General features: G+C 43.4%; 1 protein-coding gene across 1 annotated transcript in view; it reads left to right on the forward strand.

Annotated features, from left to right (window-relative positions):
• The window catches only part of STK36 (serine/threonine kinase 36), a 128,642-nt gene that overhangs the window by 97,817 nt on the left and 12,323 nt on the right, over positions 1 to 18,502 (forward strand). The window contains exons 15-26 of the mRNA XM_078768054.1: positions 2,277 to 2,418; positions 4,583 to 4,698; positions 6,382 to 6,489; positions 10,128 to 10,226; positions 10,348 to 10,442; positions 14,933 to 14,996; positions 15,121 to 15,261; positions 15,454 to 15,525; positions 15,932 to 16,100; positions 17,553 to 17,700; positions 17,858 to 18,026; positions 18,119 to 18,330. Of these exons, the coding sequence (XP_078624180.1) occupies positions 2,277 to 2,418; positions 4,583 to 4,698; positions 6,382 to 6,489; positions 10,128 to 10,226; positions 10,348 to 10,442; positions 14,933 to 14,996; positions 15,121 to 15,261; positions 15,454 to 15,525; positions 15,932 to 16,100; positions 17,553 to 17,700; positions 17,858 to 18,026; positions 18,119 to 18,330 (1,535 nt within the window). The remainder of the gene's footprint in view (positions 1 to 2,276; positions 2,419 to 4,582; positions 4,699 to 6,381; positions 6,490 to 10,127; positions 10,227 to 10,347; positions 10,443 to 14,932; positions 14,997 to 15,120; positions 15,262 to 15,453; positions 15,526 to 15,931; positions 16,101 to 17,552; positions 17,701 to 17,857; positions 18,027 to 18,118; positions 18,331 to 18,502) is intronic.

Consider the following 18,502-nt stretch of genomic DNA (forward strand, 5'->3'; position numbering starts at 1 on the left):
GTTTGAGCCCCGTCGGTCAAGAGGTGTGGCTGGTGAATCGGAATAAACACACACAGTAAGGGGGTGATGGGAGTAATGGGGTCGGATTGGGGCAGGCAGGTGGGGCAAAGTGCAAAACCATCCGAGGGGAGCGAACAGTCGTCATGGCAATTTTGAGTCCTGTGGGTCAAAAGGTGTGGCCAACAATTGAGGACACGCACGCACGCACGCACGCACACACACACACACACACACACACACACACCCTTCAGAAAGTATTCACACCCCTTGACTTTTTCACATTTTTTTGTGTTGCAGTCTGAATTTAAAATGGATTGAATTGACATCTTTTTGTCACTAATCTACATGTAATACCCCATATTGTCAAAGTGGAATTTTATTTTTAGGATTTTTTTATTTTTAGAGGAAATTTAGAATTTTTCAATGAAGGCACTATGGAGAGATATGGCAGTGAAAATCATCACACTAAAATAAATTAAGGAAATTGGAGTTGGCAGGAATGCCAGAAAATAAATTTGCCGCAAATATTCTGATAGTTTGAGCGATTCGATGTACTCGTTTTCCTCTTCTCATCCCCTTATCCCGGTGTGTATCCCGGTTTAGAATAGGTACACCGTATCCCTGCGCATCGTAAGAGGCGACTAAGGGTTGGCGCAGGAAGGGCATCCGGCCATAAAAACATTGCCTCAACCAGGGAACCATGATTGTCATGGAACCCGCAAGGCTAACCCCCTCTCTAGCGGTGAAAATGGCCTTAAAGCAATCCATTCATTCATTCATTCATTCATCCCCTTGGATCGATGCCCATGCTCAGTGCTGCGTGCTAATATTAAATGGGGAAAACTTTGGGTTCGTAAAATAAAGTTTGCACTGTTCCTTCCTTGTCTGTAATGTTGTCCTCAGTCACACCTCCTTTTTCCCTTTTCTTCTGCATACCACCTCTTGTTCCTTTTTTCGGGGGGTGGGGAGAAATTGCATTTGCCCTCCCCCATTTTAATTTTGTGAGGAGGCAGTTCCCCATTCCCACATCCTAGATTATGTTTGCAAAAGCAAAATAAGATTCCAACGGCAGAGAAATACAGCCAGGAAATTCTGAATTCCCAGCCAAACACGTCCGGGGGAGCACACGATTCGGCAAAACACATTTGGAAACAAATATAAGTTTTGTTATTTTTCATTTTTAAAATCATATTTATTGAGAATCTGCATTCCTCACTCAGATGATGTCCTCGTGGAGAAGATTTTGTTGGCTTTTATCATTTAGGTCCCTCGGCAGTGAAGAGTGTGCCAATTCATTCAGGCCAAGGAGGCCAACAAGAGACCAAACAGACCTATCAGGTCACCCAAGGAATAGTCCAGCATATCTCAGATTGGAGTATTTCCTGAGGATTGTGGTGACGGAGTTATTATCAAGCTGCTTGATTGATTACATCATTGATTCTTTTCTTTTATTCTCTTCAAAAAATGATCACCATGAGTTTACTTTCTGTCTTGGTCATTCAACTCTGGATATCCGCTTACATCGTTGCATCGGGGCCTGGAAGCCGAGACGGCTCGGGACTCTTTCTTTCAACATGTGGCTGTCCCGTGCCTTCGACGCTTCCCTTTTTCCTGACTAGTTCCTCGTCCCAGTGACAGTTTTGCAGCAGGTGCACCTCTTCTCAAGGCCGATCAAGAGGCAACACAACCTCTCTGGTACATGAAATGTCACTCAACCCAGGTAAATATGACCCTGAAGGAGCCCGGGCTCCAGCATGATACGGACAAAAGGATGGCAAGGCACAAACTCGTCCGAGAAGATATTTATTCGTAAAACCAACTCGGGAACACTGCAAGTCTGCAACTCTGAAAAGCCCGTTTATCGGGCTGCCTTATAAAGCACAACCAGAAACCGAAACCGAAAGCCACGCCTCTTAGGCGGGCGTGCTTCGGTGGTCACGTGATCAACAGGTGTAGCTGATTATACCCGCACGCGCGGCACGCTTTGGTGGTCACATGACCAGCCACTCTGGCGCCGTGGTTCCCCGCCGGTGACGTCACCGGCTGGAGCAAGGAGATTCTGATGCAGGTCTCGCTTGGGGGACCCATGGGTCGCTACAACCCCTCACCATTCCATCCTGCACTATTTCCCACTTCTTTGTGATAAGTAAAATAACTTCGTCCTCTGTCGCTTTGCTCTTTGATAAGCCTTGATTTTGTGTGCAATGATACAGTTCACATGTGTACACGTGCATTGCAAAAACAATTTGATCATGAGGATATTGCTCGTGTCACAGTGCCTGGCTCGTGTGTTTGAGGCGATGGATTCCAATCCATCTATGGCTTCGTCCACCTTCTATGGAAGCCTGCTATCTCATCACAAGCACATTGTGGAAAAACTGCTCCATGGACCACCTGCGAGTGCCTCCAGGGTCACCGGTAGGTTTATTCACCTGTTATTGCGCTGCATTCTCGTATCTCGTCGTTGTTCACCGATCTGTCCTGTGCGGCATTAGCTATTTGAAATGAGTCCGAGTGCATTTTGTAGAAAAGCCGAAAGTTTTACACAATCTTTATATATATATATATATATTATTCAGGCAAGTATTGTGTGTTTGTACAGGTAGGCCTGAGAGTCGCTTTTCCCCTCTGCAGTAAAGCTATTTATTTCGTTTCGAGTTTATTTTTTATTAGCATTATATTTTATTAGTATTATATATTAGTATTATATTATTAGTACCTATTTCGTTTTATATCTATTTATTTATATTTATTTCGTAAAGTTCTTAAGCTATTTAAAAATACAGGTTTTATTTTGCAGTACTTACAATAATTAATTAATCATTGTATCCATATGTGTGCTCCATCATTCCGCTTGCACCAGTGACTTTGTAGCCAAGTCCTCTTACACATCTTGTGTATGAAGGAGGGAGATCTGAGAAATTTATCAGAGGTAAAGGCCTTTCAGGCCACCCTGTAGCTATAACAATTGGTTCACTTTAGACTGTTTCTCACCTGTATTTTATGAAGGATGCCCTACTTTACCTGAGATTACCAAGTTTCCCATGCCCACACGAGATTCTAAACGGGGTAGGGATGGAGAAGGCAAAAATGCAAACGGTGTTTTCTATCATTGAGCCGGAAACCTAGGAGAAACTATTTACATTTATTACCACATCTGATGCAATTTAAAATACTCTAATGGTGGCGAGGTGCTCCATTTGAAACTGCTTGTTTGATATATGTCGCTTTTTGATGCCTGGAGTACATAATTATATTTTGTATTGGTGTCAAAGCGAGTGACCAATTGCAAATTAATAGGAGGATTCATTCGGAAACGTTTGCTTTTTTAACATCTATTGAGAAATCTAAATGTTGACACATATATTGGGAAATGAAGCCTGGTGTTGGTTTAGCGGTTAGGGTGCCGGCTTGGGATCCTAGGATCCTGGGTTCGAATCCCGGTCGATCGCTGAATTAACGCCGGGAGGGTTGACTCAGCCTGTCATCCTTCTGAGGTCGGCAAATTGAGTACCAGCTTGCTGGGATGAATGTGCCGGTGTGTGCCCCGGCTTAGAATAGGTACACCGTATCCCTGCGCGTCGTAAGAGGTGACGAAAGGGTTGGCGTCAGGAAGGGCATCCGGCCATGAAAACATTGCCTCAATAAGGGAACCATGATGATTGTCATTGGGCCCACAAGGCTAACCCCCACTCTAGCAGGGAAAATGGCCTTAATAAAGGGAATTTTTTTGGGGGGGGGGGGGAAATAATATTTGACCAACAAGAACCCAACAGATGGCCATAGGGTTCTCATTGGCTAAATATTGTTTTCATTTGCATTTAGAGTTTGAGGGAATCCTGGTTTGGTGGTTCACCGACGAACACGCCAGATATTGCGAGTTCAAACCTCGCGACAAGGCAGCAGTATTCAGCATTGGGATTCAAGAGTCTGGAAACCAAGCCAGTCTCAGAGGAATGACTGTATCATTATCATTACATCATTACCCATTCAGTTCATTAATGACCTACACCGTACGTCGTGTAAAACTACACTTTTGTGGTTTTCTCTTAAGATCGTTAGGGCAACTTGGGATGGGCACTAAAATGGTGCCTCTGAAAAACTTGGCACTACCCATAGTCCTCCTAATAACTGAAATGAAATAAAACATGTAAACGCTCTGGAATTTTGAAATGCACCTTGTACATGTCGAGCACCATCTAACTATAATTCACCAAATGTCCATCCGTCTGTCTGTCTGTCCATCCGTCTGTCTATCTGTCCGTCCGTCCATTCCCAGGTACCACAAAAACGGCTGAACCGATCGAAACGAAATTTTGGGTGGGTAATCCTGGGACCCCCTGGAGTAAAATAGGCGATATTGTTTTTCCAATTTAAGCTTTGGTCTCCAGCATTTTCAGGTTTGGACTCCTGCCTAACGTTATTGTCCCGGGTACCGCACAAACGGCTGCACCGATCACAACGATACGCCTCCATGCCCGTGGGATTCCCACCGGTGACCCCACTAGTATCTTGTAACTACAATGTCTGAACATATTTAGTTTGTCATCAAGGTTGTTGGCCGTCCTTTGCTGTGTTCCAGGTGAGGGAAATGATGTGAAGCATGATTCTCAGTTGCTCTCTTGCTTCGTGGCTGCTCAAGCGGCCATGCTGAGTCTGCCATTGTGGAACCCAGGGTGTGTCCCTGCCAAGCGGCAGGTATTGTCTGCATGACTTGCAGGGACGGGTGCACTCACCTTGTAATCCTGACACATACTATCAACTACGCACTGTGTGCACAAAATTGTTTTATTTCAGAAACGAAATAGAGTGGAAATTGAGAACCGTGTCTTTATGTAACAGCAAAATATATTGTCTCCTTGAAATGGGTGAACTTGTGCAGGGCCTTGGGCAAAATATAGTCCATCAGAATAAAATTAAATTCCAAAAGGCTCTCTTGCTGTTACGTATTTGTATGCTCGTGTTCTTCCCGAAGGCAGGTTCAGTACTGCCGAAACAGTTTATTGGTAAAGATTATACTGGGTGTTTTTTTTTTGTTTTTTTTGTATACAACATCGAGGCTCGTGCAAGAGCTAACATCAATCACAAAAAAAAAAACGGACACATAAAACATACAATAAAGGGAGCGGGAGACAAGATAGGAAGAGAGAGGGAAGCACACAAGTGCAACGGGAGAGAACAGGGACATCGGGAGATCTGTGGAAGGGAGGGGGCTTGGGGGCAGGAGGCATGCGGGGGCGGGGGTGGGGGGTGGAAAGGTATAAAACACATGGACACTGCTAGAACTCCCAGGAAAGAAGTTGGGATTTCAAAAAAAAGTGGATCTGGGGTGAATTAACGGGCGTAGAAGAGATTAACGGGGGTTTGCCATTGCCTTCCAAGCAGTAGTTAGGGCAGGTATTTGTAATTGGTTCATGGTGCCGGCGATAGCTCGCCGACTCTTCACCAAGGTCTCCGTGGGATCTTTATCGTCCACCAACTAATGCTGGCAGACAGAACACCTAGTTTAGCGTCCATCCGTGGGAAGGCCCCTCACAATGATTAATCACTGGATGCGAAACACCGGGATGATAGTTTATACCTGGGTTGGGATTCACACCCAGGCTCGACGGCTTAGAGGTGAGTGTGCGTACCTCCACGTCAACCTGCCATCCCGATCTTACGTATGCCAAACCTTCAACATTTTTGTTCATATTGTTCGTCTCTTATCTTTGTCTTTGGGCTAACCCCCGTTGTTTGGCCCCGTTGCTAACCCCCGTTGTTTGGTTTTGTTTGGGCTAACCCCCGTTGTTTGGCCCCGTTGCTAACCCCCGTTGTTTGGTTTTGTTTGGGCTAACCCCCGTTGTTTGGCCCCGTTGCTAACCCCCGTTGTTTGGTTTTGTTTGGGCTAACCCCCGTTGTTTGGCCCCGTTGCTAACCCCCGTTGTTTGGTTTTGTTTGGGCTAACCCCCGTTGTTTGGCCCCGTTGCTAACCCCCGTTGTTTGGTTTTGTTTGGGCTAACCCCCGTTGTTTGGCCCCGTTGCTAACCCCCGTTGTTTGGTTTTGTTTGGGCTAACCCCCGTTGTTTGGCCCCGTTGCTAACCCACGTTGTTTTGTTTTGTTTGGGCTAACCCCCGCTCTTGCAGGGAAAATGGCCTTAAAATGCCTGTTGTTGTTCGTCTCTTTTCCGCATCGATTTTGATTTGCCATTTTTGTTTATCTTGTCTTAGTCTCCCGGCAGGGCTCGTATGTAGATTACACCAAGAACACAAACTTTGGAACTCTCTTGATATTCAGATGTTAAGCCAATATATCTGGAATTCTCAGGCATCAGGTGAACTTTTACTGCAGTGATGGGATGAGCTTTTTCAATTTTGTGTGTCTCTGCTTGATACCTTCAGCTGCTGGACTATGCTGTTCAGCTTTTCATGGCAGATGCTGGCATCGGACCCTGGCAGACATTGCAGTTGGGCCTGAAATGTCCTTTTCAGGCCTTCCATATGATGCGAGTGAGCCTTTCCATGGAAATATATTCATATACACTGTAAATATACATGTGTGTCTGTGTGTGTTGTGTGAAAGATTGAATGTAACCAATCAAGATGTGTGGCAAAACTACCTGCCCAGACCAGGAATCGAACCCAGGTTTTCTGGTTGACTCAGCCTGTCATCCTTCCGAGGTCGGCTAATTGAGTACCAGTTCACTGGTAATTCCCTGCTTGTCGTTAAAGGCGGCAAAAGGGGTTGGCGTCAGGAAGGGCATCCGGCCGTAAAACATTGCTTCAAAAAAGGGGACCTAAAAACAACAACAACCACGGTTCCCGAAAAAGGCCAACCCCCGCTTTGCGGGGAAAAATGGCCTCTAAAGGTGGTTATTTTTTTTTTTTAGTCTCAGAGTACTGGTATGGTTCACTAGAAGACCTGGGTTCGATTCCCAGTTTGGGCATGTAGTTTTCCCACATATGTCGATTGGATATATATGTATGTATGTATGTATGTATGTATGTATGTATATATATGTATGTATATATATATATATATTCAGTCACGTGAAAAAGTAAGTACACCCCATGTAAAGTTTTGACTTTTTGTCCCCCGTCGCACCGCAGAGCGAAAGGGGGACTATGGTTTTCCCCTGTGTCCGTGTGTGTGTACGTGCGTGCGTAAGTGAAGGACCGAATTCTAATTTGTTGTGTGGGTGCAACCCACGTCAAAATCCAAGATGGCCACCGCCATGTATGTCTGAACCTTGTGAGCGGAATATCTTGAAAAATAAGCGAAGTACCAACTTCTAATCTGGTGTGTGGGTGTATCTTGGCATAAGGAAGAACGCTATTGAAAATGGGGTCGCCACGTCAAAATCCAAGATGGCCGCCACCATATATATGTCTGAACATTGTGAGCGAAATATCTTGAAAAATAAACGAACTACTAACGTCTAATCTGGTGTGTGGGTGTATCTTGGCATAAGGAAGAACGCTATTTAAAATTTGGTCGCCACGTCAAAATCCAAGATGGCCGCCTTGCGTCTTCCACTTTGTCAACTCACATCACTTCACCGATGGGGGACCGAGGCGTAACGCTTGTTCAACATATTTGAACATACAGCTATTTGATCTTCATTTCAACAATATTGATAGATAAAGGTGATATAATACAACAAACATGAAACATTTACATTTTGTAGTCCATTGTATAATTTAAATAAACATAAATGCAAATTTTGCATGTGGAAAAAGTAAGTACACCCCTACATTTATCACTACTTCAAATACCTAAAATTAGAATCAGGTGCACCAGCTCAGGTGCAAATGATTAGAACATCGTTAGAGTGGATCTTGGAGGAACCTGTCTTATTTAAACCTCAGACATTTAGTTTGGTTTGCTCTTTGTTGTTGAAGTGTGTGGCGTCACCATGCCTAGATCAAAACAGCTCTCTGAGGCCTTCAGAAAGAAGGTTATAGATGCCTAGGTGTCTGGGAAGGGATTTAAAAAGATCTCCAAGCAATTTTAAATCAATTATTCGACTGTCCGGTAGATCATCTAGAAGTGGAGAAGATTCCAAACAACTGCCAACTTGTTCAGGCCAGGCCGCCCCAGCAAGTTCAGCCCGAGAGCAGACCGCAGGATGCTGAAAGAAGTCTCTAAGAACCCCAGAATGTCATCACGGGACCTACAGGTAGCTCTTGCCACTGTTGATGTCAAAGTGCATGAGTCTACCATTAGAAAGACGCTGCACAAATTTGATCTACATGGGAGGTGTGCCAGGAGGAAACTTTTGCCGTCCAGAAAGAACATCAGGGCAAGACTAAAGTTTGCCAATGAACACCGAGGCAAAGACCAGCACTTCTGATAGAATGTGCTCTGGACAGATGAGTCAAAGGTAGAGCTATTTGGCCACAGTACCAGAAGACATGTTTGGCGAAAACCAAAGACAGCATTTGACCACAAGAACCTGATACCAACTGTAAAGCATGGTGGTGGAAATATTATGGTTTGGGGCAGCTTTGCTGCACCAGGGCCTGGGCAGCTCACCATCATAGAATCCACTATCAATTCTTCATTGTACCAGAGGGTGCTTGAGGATAATGTGAGGCCATCTGTCGGAAAGTTGAAGCTCAACCGAAGGTGGACCTTGCAACATGGCAATGACCCTAAACATACCAGTAAATCCACCAAGGAATGGCTGAAAAGAAAGAAATGGAGGGTTCTGGAATGGCCAAGTCAAAGCCCGGATCTAAATCCCATCGAGATGTTGTGGGGGGATTTGAAATGAGCTGTGCATGCAAGAAACCCCTCAAACATCGCACAGCTGAAAGAATTCTGCATCGAGGAGTGGGCAAAAATTTCTCCCAGTCGATGTCAGAGACTGGTAGACAGTTATAAGAAACGCCTACTTGAGGTTGTTTCTGCCAAAGGGGGCAATACCACCTATTAGAGCCAAGGGTGTACTTACTTTTTCCACATGCGAAATTTGCATTTATGTTTATTTAAATTATACAATGGACTACAAAATGTAAATGTTTCATGATATTTGTTATATTATATCACCTTTATCTGTCAATATTGTTGAAATGAAGATCAAATAGCTGTATGTTGAAATATGTTGAAAAAGTCAAAACTTTACATGGGGTGTACTTACTTTTTCACGTGACTGTGTATATATATATATGTTAGTATCTGTAATTTGGTGCTCCATCCTAATGTGCCAATGTCATGACGTCATCGCCACGCATGTCCGCATTGCCTGCCAAGCTCCGGAGGAGCCATCTCGCAGTGCGTCATTATGGATGTTAATTCAGATACTGTCACAAGTGTCTGCAAAACTCATAGTTACCGACCTGGTTTCGCTCTTGTTGGGGCTTAATCAGGGCAATGCAGTGAGCCTTCCATACACGTGTGACTCTGAAAACCTTTCAGTTATATATCAGTCATTATGCGACTTCATACCATCAGTGGGGAACCGCCAGCAAGGTGTCCCATACAGCTATTGCTGCACCTTACTGGGAGCGATAAGCACATGTATACGTATGTATTTATTAGGCAGTGCTTATCGCTCCCAGTAAGGTGCAGCAGTAGGTGTATGGGACCTTACTGGTGATTCTTCACTGATGGTATGGAGTCGCATAATGACGATAACGTATATAACCAAAAGGTTTCCAGTCACTGGTGTTGTTTTTTATTGCGGTAGTTTTGGTGTAGTTCACTGTGAGTTTTTCATGCACTGGTGAGAGCATCTGAATCAACATCTTTATAATGACGTACTGCGAGATGGCTCTTCCAGAGTTTGACAGTCAAGGTGGACATACTGGTGGTGATGTCATGGCGTTCGCTCATTAGGTGGCAGCACTAAATTATATATACTGATATATATATATATATGTACACACACACACACACACACACACACACACACATGATATGTATGTACATACAAATACACAAAAACGAACACTTTGCACCTAAAGACATTTGTATGCTATGCATCTTGTGTAACTTGTATCATCGATAAAATCATTTCCAAATGCAGAACCCCAAATAGTAGCGGAACATTTACCGTGCCAGTTTTTCACTCCATTTCATTGAGCCAAGGATTTTCGTTCTCAAGAGGCTCTTTATAATTATCACTTCTTTTCTTTACATTTAGATCTTTCACTCCTGTTCCAAAGTCAGCAAGCCATTTAGTAGCAAGCTGGTTTCTGACAGTAAAGCAATGTCATCCCTGCTCGACATCATGCAGGAAAAGGTGATGCACTTCTTGAACTTGTAGCGGTTACCAAAGATGCTAAGACAGTACGTGAAGCTCATTATTGAAGACTTTGAATGTGACGTTTCACCAAGATTACCAACCCTTGTGCTCCAAACAGCTCCGCCTCCCAGATATGGTCCAACGAGAAGGACTGGACCTGATTTTGCACCTCCTCACCACACTCGTCATGCAGCTTGATATCATTCCTCATGAGTGAGTGTGCACTGCAGCATGGATGCAGCTCCATTCCTGATTCCTCCATTTATTTGTCGGTGCAAGCGTTTATTTGTCTGCAAGGTGATGTATATATTAGTGCTGGGCCGATTAGGAAATTTGACTATAACCGATAACCGATGAGAAAAAAAAAATCTGCCGATTATACTGCCGATTCCGATTATAAAAAATTAAATAATGATGTCATTTCGCACACATTGTGTTTATCGTGCTTGATCGGTGCCATGCCACGATGGACGTATTTACGTGATTGAATGGCTTTGAATCGATACATTTTAAATCCGTTCTCTAATCGATTGGTTCATCGAACAGAACAGCATTCTGTTATTTTTAAAATGAACAATGAGGTGCCGTGTGTGGAAATGTTCATTCCGATGAAGCAGCATTCACATGGAAGGAAGGAAGGAAGGAATGAAAGAGGTGTGCTCATTCGATAAGTTATTGACGGATATAAAATGAAGCGTTTCCTGCTTGTCTAGTCGTGTGAAAATCAACTTTAACACAAAATATAAAAATGCAGGAACAGGGAATCCCCGGGTTACAAAAGGGATCCCGTTCCGTAACAATTATTAATTAATCAAATTAATCGATCACCTGTTCACTTAGTGTTATAAATGGTTTTATCAGCGCACCAGTGCAGGTTCTCACCTGGTGATTTCTTTCACATGGTTAAATTTCTTTCCTAAAATCCTGCTCTGCCACTCTTTCACTCCCTCTCTCTGTTCTCTTCACCCTCTATTTTGCTCAAGGTCATCTGCCATCAGCTTGGAAATCAGCCAACATCACCGCTTTACACAAAAAATGTGCAAAAACAGATCCTTGCAATGACAGACCAATCAGCCTTATCCCAATTATCAGCAAAGTCATGGAATCCATCATTGCTTCGGATATCAAATCTTTCTTCTTCTCCAATGGCTTGATCTCTGACCATCAATTTGGTTTCAGACCTGGTCACTCTACTCTGGACATGCTGCTTCTGCTGTCTCAACAATGGATGGAGGTCCTCAATGCCAAACAGGAAATCAGAGCTGTCTCCCTTGATATATCACGTACATTCGATACGGTCTGGCACCCTGCTCTGCTCACCAAACTCTCCTCCTATGGTATCCATGGAAATCTCCACGCATGGCTTGCGGACTTCCTCTCTAGTCGTAGTCAACGTGTGGCCCTGAATGGGTTTCTCTCATGTCCCCTTCCTGTTCAGGCTGGAGTTCCCCAAGGCAGTGTTCTGGGCCGTGTGCTTTTTCTGGTCTTCATCAATGATCTCTCTGACTTTCTTGAAAATCCTCTCTATCTCTTTGCTGATGACTCCACTCTCTGCCGCTCCATTCCTCATCCCTCAGAGCGGCAGTCTGCAGCCTCCTCACTCTCTGCAGACCTGGACAAAATCACAGACTGGTCAAACCAGTGGAACATGTCTTTCAATACTGACAAATCTCACACTCTTACTATGTCTCTCCGAAAAGACCGACTAGAAAACCCTCCCATCCACTTTCTGAACAATCCTCTCCAAGAAGTTCTGTCACTCAAGCTTTTGGGTCTCACCATCTGCCATGATCTTTCCTGGGAAAAGCACATTTCCATTCTGGCTTCCAAAGCCAGTCGCCGACTGGGCATCCTCCGTTGTGCGAAGTCATTCCTTGGCACACCTGAGCTCCTCACCTCATACAAGGCTTTCATCCGCAGCTCAATGGAATACTGTTCTCCCCTCTGGGCCGATGCTCCTGCCTCACACCTAGCTCGTCTTCACGCTGTTGAAACCAAAGCTTTCAGAATCATTGGAATCTCTTGCGATGAAGCTAACTCCGAGGGCCTTTCACTCACCGCAGGCAGGTCGGTGGTCTTTCTGTCTTCCACCAACCCCTCTCCAACCTTGCTCCCCCAGCTCTCTCTGTGCTCTGTCCCCCCAATATTCCTTCAGGTCGCACAAGATCTGCCTGCAACCCTCTTATGGTTAAACTGCCAAAATCAAGACTCTCTGCTCACCTTCACTCCTTCATTCCCCTTTTCTCCCACCTCTGGAACAAACTCCCTCACTCTCTTCAATCCCACTCCTCCCTCCAGGTCTTTAAAACAGCTGTTCACCACCATGTCTTATCTTCCCCCATCCAAAACCTTGATCTTTTCTACCCCCACGAATTTCACTCCAGATCCACTTTTTTGAATACCAACTTCTTTCCTGGAAGTCCTTGCAGTGTTCATATGTTTTATACTTCTCCCACCTCCGCCCAAGCCCTCTCCCTCCCACAGTTCTCTCAATGTCCCTGCTCTCAAATGTTGTGTGTGTGTCCTTCCCCCTCTCTCCCCATCTTGTCTACCGCTCCCCTTTTTTTTGTGTGTTATGTGTCGGTTTGACTTTTTGTGTGATTAATGTTAGCTCTTTCACGAGCCTCGATCTTGTATACAAAAAAACAAAAAAAACAACAAAATAGGTGTCTGTAGTTCTTTGTCATAATGAACACATGAAAAGATTACAGAGGCAATTACGTACATGGGATTAATTACCCATAATCCCTCGCTAATTAACAAACCACCCCTCTCATGGGGACGAAGATACACTTGCAGGACATCCGGTCTACACAAATTTCCTACTTATGATACATAGAGGTTTCTTCTTCTTCACGACAGTCGGAGCACCCTAATATATACAATTCTACTTGGACTAAGATATTGCCTACCCCCTACAAATGGAACAATATGTATGTACACACACTTGGTCCTAACTTAATGTGGTTGCATTCTGGAAGAATGCGACTTTGAGTGAAACAACATGAAGCGAATCACATTTTCCCATAATAAAGAAAGGAAACTGGAGTTTGGTTATTTTGAACATTTCTCATCAGAAAAAAAACATGAATAGTTGAAATACTCTACATGTATACTAAATACGTACATTCTAAAATGACATCAAATTTTAAAAAACGACAGAATTTCTAAATATAGATTTCCATAAGATAACACTCACCAGCTTTTATTTATTTCTTTGTATGGAGCTTGTGGCTCCTTGGCAGCATCACTTTCAGGGGGTGCGGCTGTGCCGCTGATGCAAAGCCCCCTTACCAGCCACACTCACCTGTGATGGGGGTGAAGGTTGTTTGTAGAGGTTGGGTGGAGGGACGAGTGGTGGAGTTGTTGGGAGAGTCCGAGCGCTCAGCCGATATCAAATGCTCGTTCTCCGGCATCAAAATGCTTTAAAACCTCAAATTTAATTTTTCCTTAATAAATGTTTTCTTGTTTTTTTTCTTTAACGAATTGTTTTCTCATCTAATTTTTCTTTAACTAAAATTTAACGAATTGTTTATCTTATTTTCTTACTACTAGACTCATTACGACACTTACTGAGCATTTTTGACTCATCTTTATGAGGGATTGAATCACGCATCAAACCAACATCAAAGTGGCGTGATACAACAGTTCAGCGTCCATATACGCCTTGGTTTACGTGATAAAGTAATCCGCTGTGACCCACTGGCAAAGGACGTAATAGTGAACGTCGTGATATTAACAGGATATACTGTATGTTCCCTTTTGTATCAGCGACGTTATAATGAAACAACATTAACCAAATCATCGTTAAATGTGAATTACTGTATATATAAACGATTTGTGGTTGTGAGTAGTATCACATCCATGATGAGCCTCCGACCTCTAGAGTCTAGAATATGGAAGGACTTGACATCTTGGCCAACAATATGGATTATCAGGAGCGAAGTATCTATTCACATCCCCCCAGGTAAGTAGGAAATGGGGATCGGGATGGCCAATGATATATTCCCCACTCCTTCCTACCTCTGGGTTTGAATCCCACCCAACTGACACCAATTGCAATGGGACTGGTCATGCTGTCCCGATCCCATTGGCGAAAACTCTGCAGGTGGGCCGAGCTGTTGGGAGACTTTAATGAGATTGTGTCGAGATATTGAACCTAAAACAACCCAGTGTTCACATCACCGTTAGTAATTTAGTGATGCATGCGCTCCTTCAAAGCGTGCGCTCATTCAATTGAAATACACTAGAGTATTGACTCGAGAAACAAACAAAAATGTGCATTATTGATTAAAAACTTTTTATGTATTTCATGAATGGTTAATAAGGACGGGGGAAGGAGTTGCGGCAACAGGGAAGAGTGACGCTTATTATTAGAAACAAGCAGCTGTAGCAGAACCATCGATTACGTAACAGCAGTGGATGATCATTTTGAACCCTTTTAAAGACTCTCCTAATTACAACCTGCGCCGTATGAGATGGGCTGTCTCAAGGTCGTACTTGTCTACATATTCTTACCCATGATACATGAAACCCAAAATGAAAGATGAAATTCCCATAAGATGTACCGGACACACATTTTATTGGCACGAATTGGTTGGGCTTGACATTTCCTCCTCTATCCTCCCTAATTACAGCTGAAGGAACCATTTATTCTTTGTCACAAAGTGTTTGTTTCATTTGATCTTGTTTTGCTTTCCTAGGTTGAAAGAATTGACAACGTTTTTCTCAGGATTGTTGCTTTGGCGGAAGCTTCCTACTTCCATTGTAAGTGAGTACAAAGCACCGTTTTTCATGGACGCTTTTAGAGTTGTGCAACATGATCTCGTTACATTCTGCGGATAGAACTGCATTTGATCAGTTGCTTGCTTGATGTTGCCTGCACCTTTAGTGTGCCTCAGGCCTCCTGCTAGCCCAGCTCAGGGCTCGGGGAATGGCCGTTGAGATTGGCGCAGAGGACTTGATCATCTCAACCAAGAAAGCGCTCACGATGGAACCTCATACATTAGCAACAACCTCATACATCAGCAAGGTGACCTTTTCATGATTATCCAAGTTATGGGTTTTTTGTCTCAAAGTTTTCAGTGCTGCTTGAAGCGTAGAGCAGTCGGAAGAAGTTGGTAGTTTATCCAGTCTGGCCAGCTCTGGATGAGGAAGTGTAAATGAGAAGAATACCTGGAGGATGTCATGACCTTGGGCTGGCGTCGGTCTCTTTTATGTACAGTTTGCTTCATTCCCTGTGGGATGTGGGGCCTTTGACGGACTTGTCCAGCTGCTGCTGCAGACGTTGAATGAGGTTTGAATGCACTTTCTCTGTTTTGGCCCAGAATTGCCGAAAGGTTCAAAGAACTGTGCTTCGTGTTCAGTTATTAATTCTTTATTCTTGCTGTTATGTACACGTGTCGTCTTGTGGGAAGGAAAAAACATAACTGTACTGTTGTGCCACTGCTCTGTGGCGCCATCTTGAGGATGGGAAGGGATGTGCCAGAGCTGATTGATGAGAAAATGCGTTTAGTCTTTATCATTATGTGAGCACTTGTAATTGAAATGATGTAAACCAGATGAATTGAACATTGCTTTGGTGTTTTGATGAACCTGCCAATAACTTTAATACAAACCTGAATAACACTTAATATTATTTGATTTTTCATCCAGATCCTTGTTCTTCTTCTCTCTTAAACCTACTCTGCCTTTGTGGACAGAATGTCAATCCAGATGAGAATATGGTGAATTTGGACGTGTTGTTGGGGTTTTGGACGCATCTTGACCAATCTCTGCATTCCATTCTGTCTGAATCTACGAGCGAGAGAGAAGCTTCGTTTCTGGACGCACCGGTTGCTAAAACGGTCCATGCGCAGTTCTCTATTCAAGGTATAAAAATAGAGGCCCATGTTGCCGTTGTTTAATATTTCTCTCCAGTACATGAAATTAAAGTTCCACTGTATGAAGTGCTTCTAATATAGTCATTTGGTGTAAACGAGGATCTTCAGCAGAGTCTAAAATTTGAGCTTTAATCGGATTTCTGTGTCAGCCTAAATCTTATTTTCACAACTGTGCTTCATCTCATGAGAATGCAACGATGTGCAGTTGTAAATTGCACAACGCCTTTGGTGGCACAAGTCTCACACAGCAACCTAAAACCTGGATTCAAACATCAAAATGTATGCCGGTCTAGGCCAGACAGTGTTCCTCGTCCCGGAGTTGCTTTTCCTTTATGAACAACCATAAATCGCGCCCTTTAACCTCCAGACGACCGTTGGAACAAAAATAACTATTGCAGTGAAAATGTGATTTTGGGTACGGCCCATTTGTTATCCGAAGGTTAATTGCCACTGGCAAAATCATTTCCTCCAGTTTCTCAGTGCACACACTTAAATCCGTTGTCGCAAAACATGAATGTATCTGTATATAATATAATGGGTTTTTCTTTTCTTTTCTTTTAGAAATTGTATAACAAATGCTCCGAGGATGAAAATAGGAAAATAAAATACAAACACTTTTGATATGGTTCAAATTCTTCCAGCCTGACACCAACCAATTTTGGGAGCCAAGCCCACCCGAATAATGGTGCAACTGAGCCTGAGAAATTTGGAATGAAGAAAAGAAACACTTGGCCCAAGTGACTTATCTTTCTTTTCCGTATATATGATCGAGACTTGTTATGCTCTAGAAAAGTTCATATAAAGAGGCACCAATTTGATTCATACAGCTACATGAATAAGTAAATGCATGTAGGGTTCCCCTTTATATGATCTTCTCTGGAACATTACTTGGTTCCTCCTAAGAACACAAGGGTAGTCCAGCATGCACACCAGATTTTTGGATGTCCCTTCTTTTCTATACTTTGCCACATGGCACATACCCTTATATATATAAAAAAAACTGTGCCCGTAATGAGCGCAGATTTTGAATTTATTTTGAAAGCCATCAATTAGACGTATTGGCCAATGTACATTCCAAGTTTCAGCTACTTTCATTGTATAGCCTTTGAGAACACATTTTAAGCAAATGGATGAACGGACGGACAGACACCAACATGAATTTGAGGGTTTTCTTAATAAAACTCAAGAATGCAGAAACGGACTTTGCTGAAATTTGAACATATTACCTCGACGTACAAAGCATTTACTTCTGACATTTGCAGCCCATTTCGTCCAGTTGAAGCCGAGAAACAAATTTTCAGTCCCTATGATAAAGTTGCATACAGATCAGCGATCCCATTTATAAGGGAGGTGAGCTTTGCACCTCCCTTGGATACAAAGCATATTTGAAGGAATATGGATACATTTATGGTGTGATGATCCATTGAGCCAAAATCTGCAGGTGTGGAAGCCCTTCTGAACACCACTTTGTGTGTGGAACACCATCAGCCTGAGTGCTGTGTCCACTTGCTGACCCTCGATGGCTTACCAATCCTGGATGCTCTTCTCTGCCTGCTGCACACCAGTCTCTACAGACATCTTCCTGACAGGTTGAGTTATGTACTTGTAGGACTTGATTTTCTTAGCAATACATGTGTGGCAATCCCAGTGACAATATTCATTCCAAACCTATGCCAATCTGCGAATGTACATCAACTCTAAGCTTTGACACAACTTGAGTGGACTTTGTACAAATGGCTGGTGCAGGAAACAAGAAGATGATTTCGAAGCAACAAAAGCAAAAAGGCTTCCAGCAGCAGTGATGTTGGCTTGTCAACTTCTGTGCTTGCCATTTGCTATGGAGCTTGAGGAGGATAACCTAAACAAGGTGCTCATTTTCCTGCGAAATGGGGATTTAACAGACCTCCTGGTGCAGGTATTGTCCATTTCTCAGGTCCTTAGCAGTAAGTTGCAAATACTTAGTTGATCCTTCAATCTTATGCTTGTTCCCATTTAACCTCCTTGCAGCTGTGTGTGCAGCAGCCCACTGTCCATGATCTCGAGCTTCCTGTGGGCCTCCTTTTCCGACTGGTGTTGAGTGACCCAGCCTTTGTGACACAGTTTCTGACTTCTGTTACAATTCGCAATGCCGGCCCTTCGCTCAGAGGCCTCATCACCTCAGCTCACCTTTCCTCAGCAATACTGAATGATCTAATTTCTCTATTGGGTCACATCATCAGGTACTTTTGTTTGCTGCTCTAACCAACATGTTCCACCTCATGAAACAAGTTATTTCCTTCCTTTTTCTTTCCTGTTTGTCAAATCATTCAATGTTCCATTCCAAACTCGGTGAACGGGACATGCAATAAAAATGGACGAGCATACTTCAAGCATTAACTGAGTTATTGCCAC

Source organism: Myxine glutinosa, chromosome 14 (genome assembly GCF_964187855.1).
Source record: "Myxine glutinosa chromosome 14, kmMyxGlut1.1, whole genome shotgun sequence".
Classification (NCBI taxonomy): Eukaryota; Metazoa; Chordata; class Myxini; order Myxiniformes; family Myxinidae; genus Myxine; species Myxine glutinosa.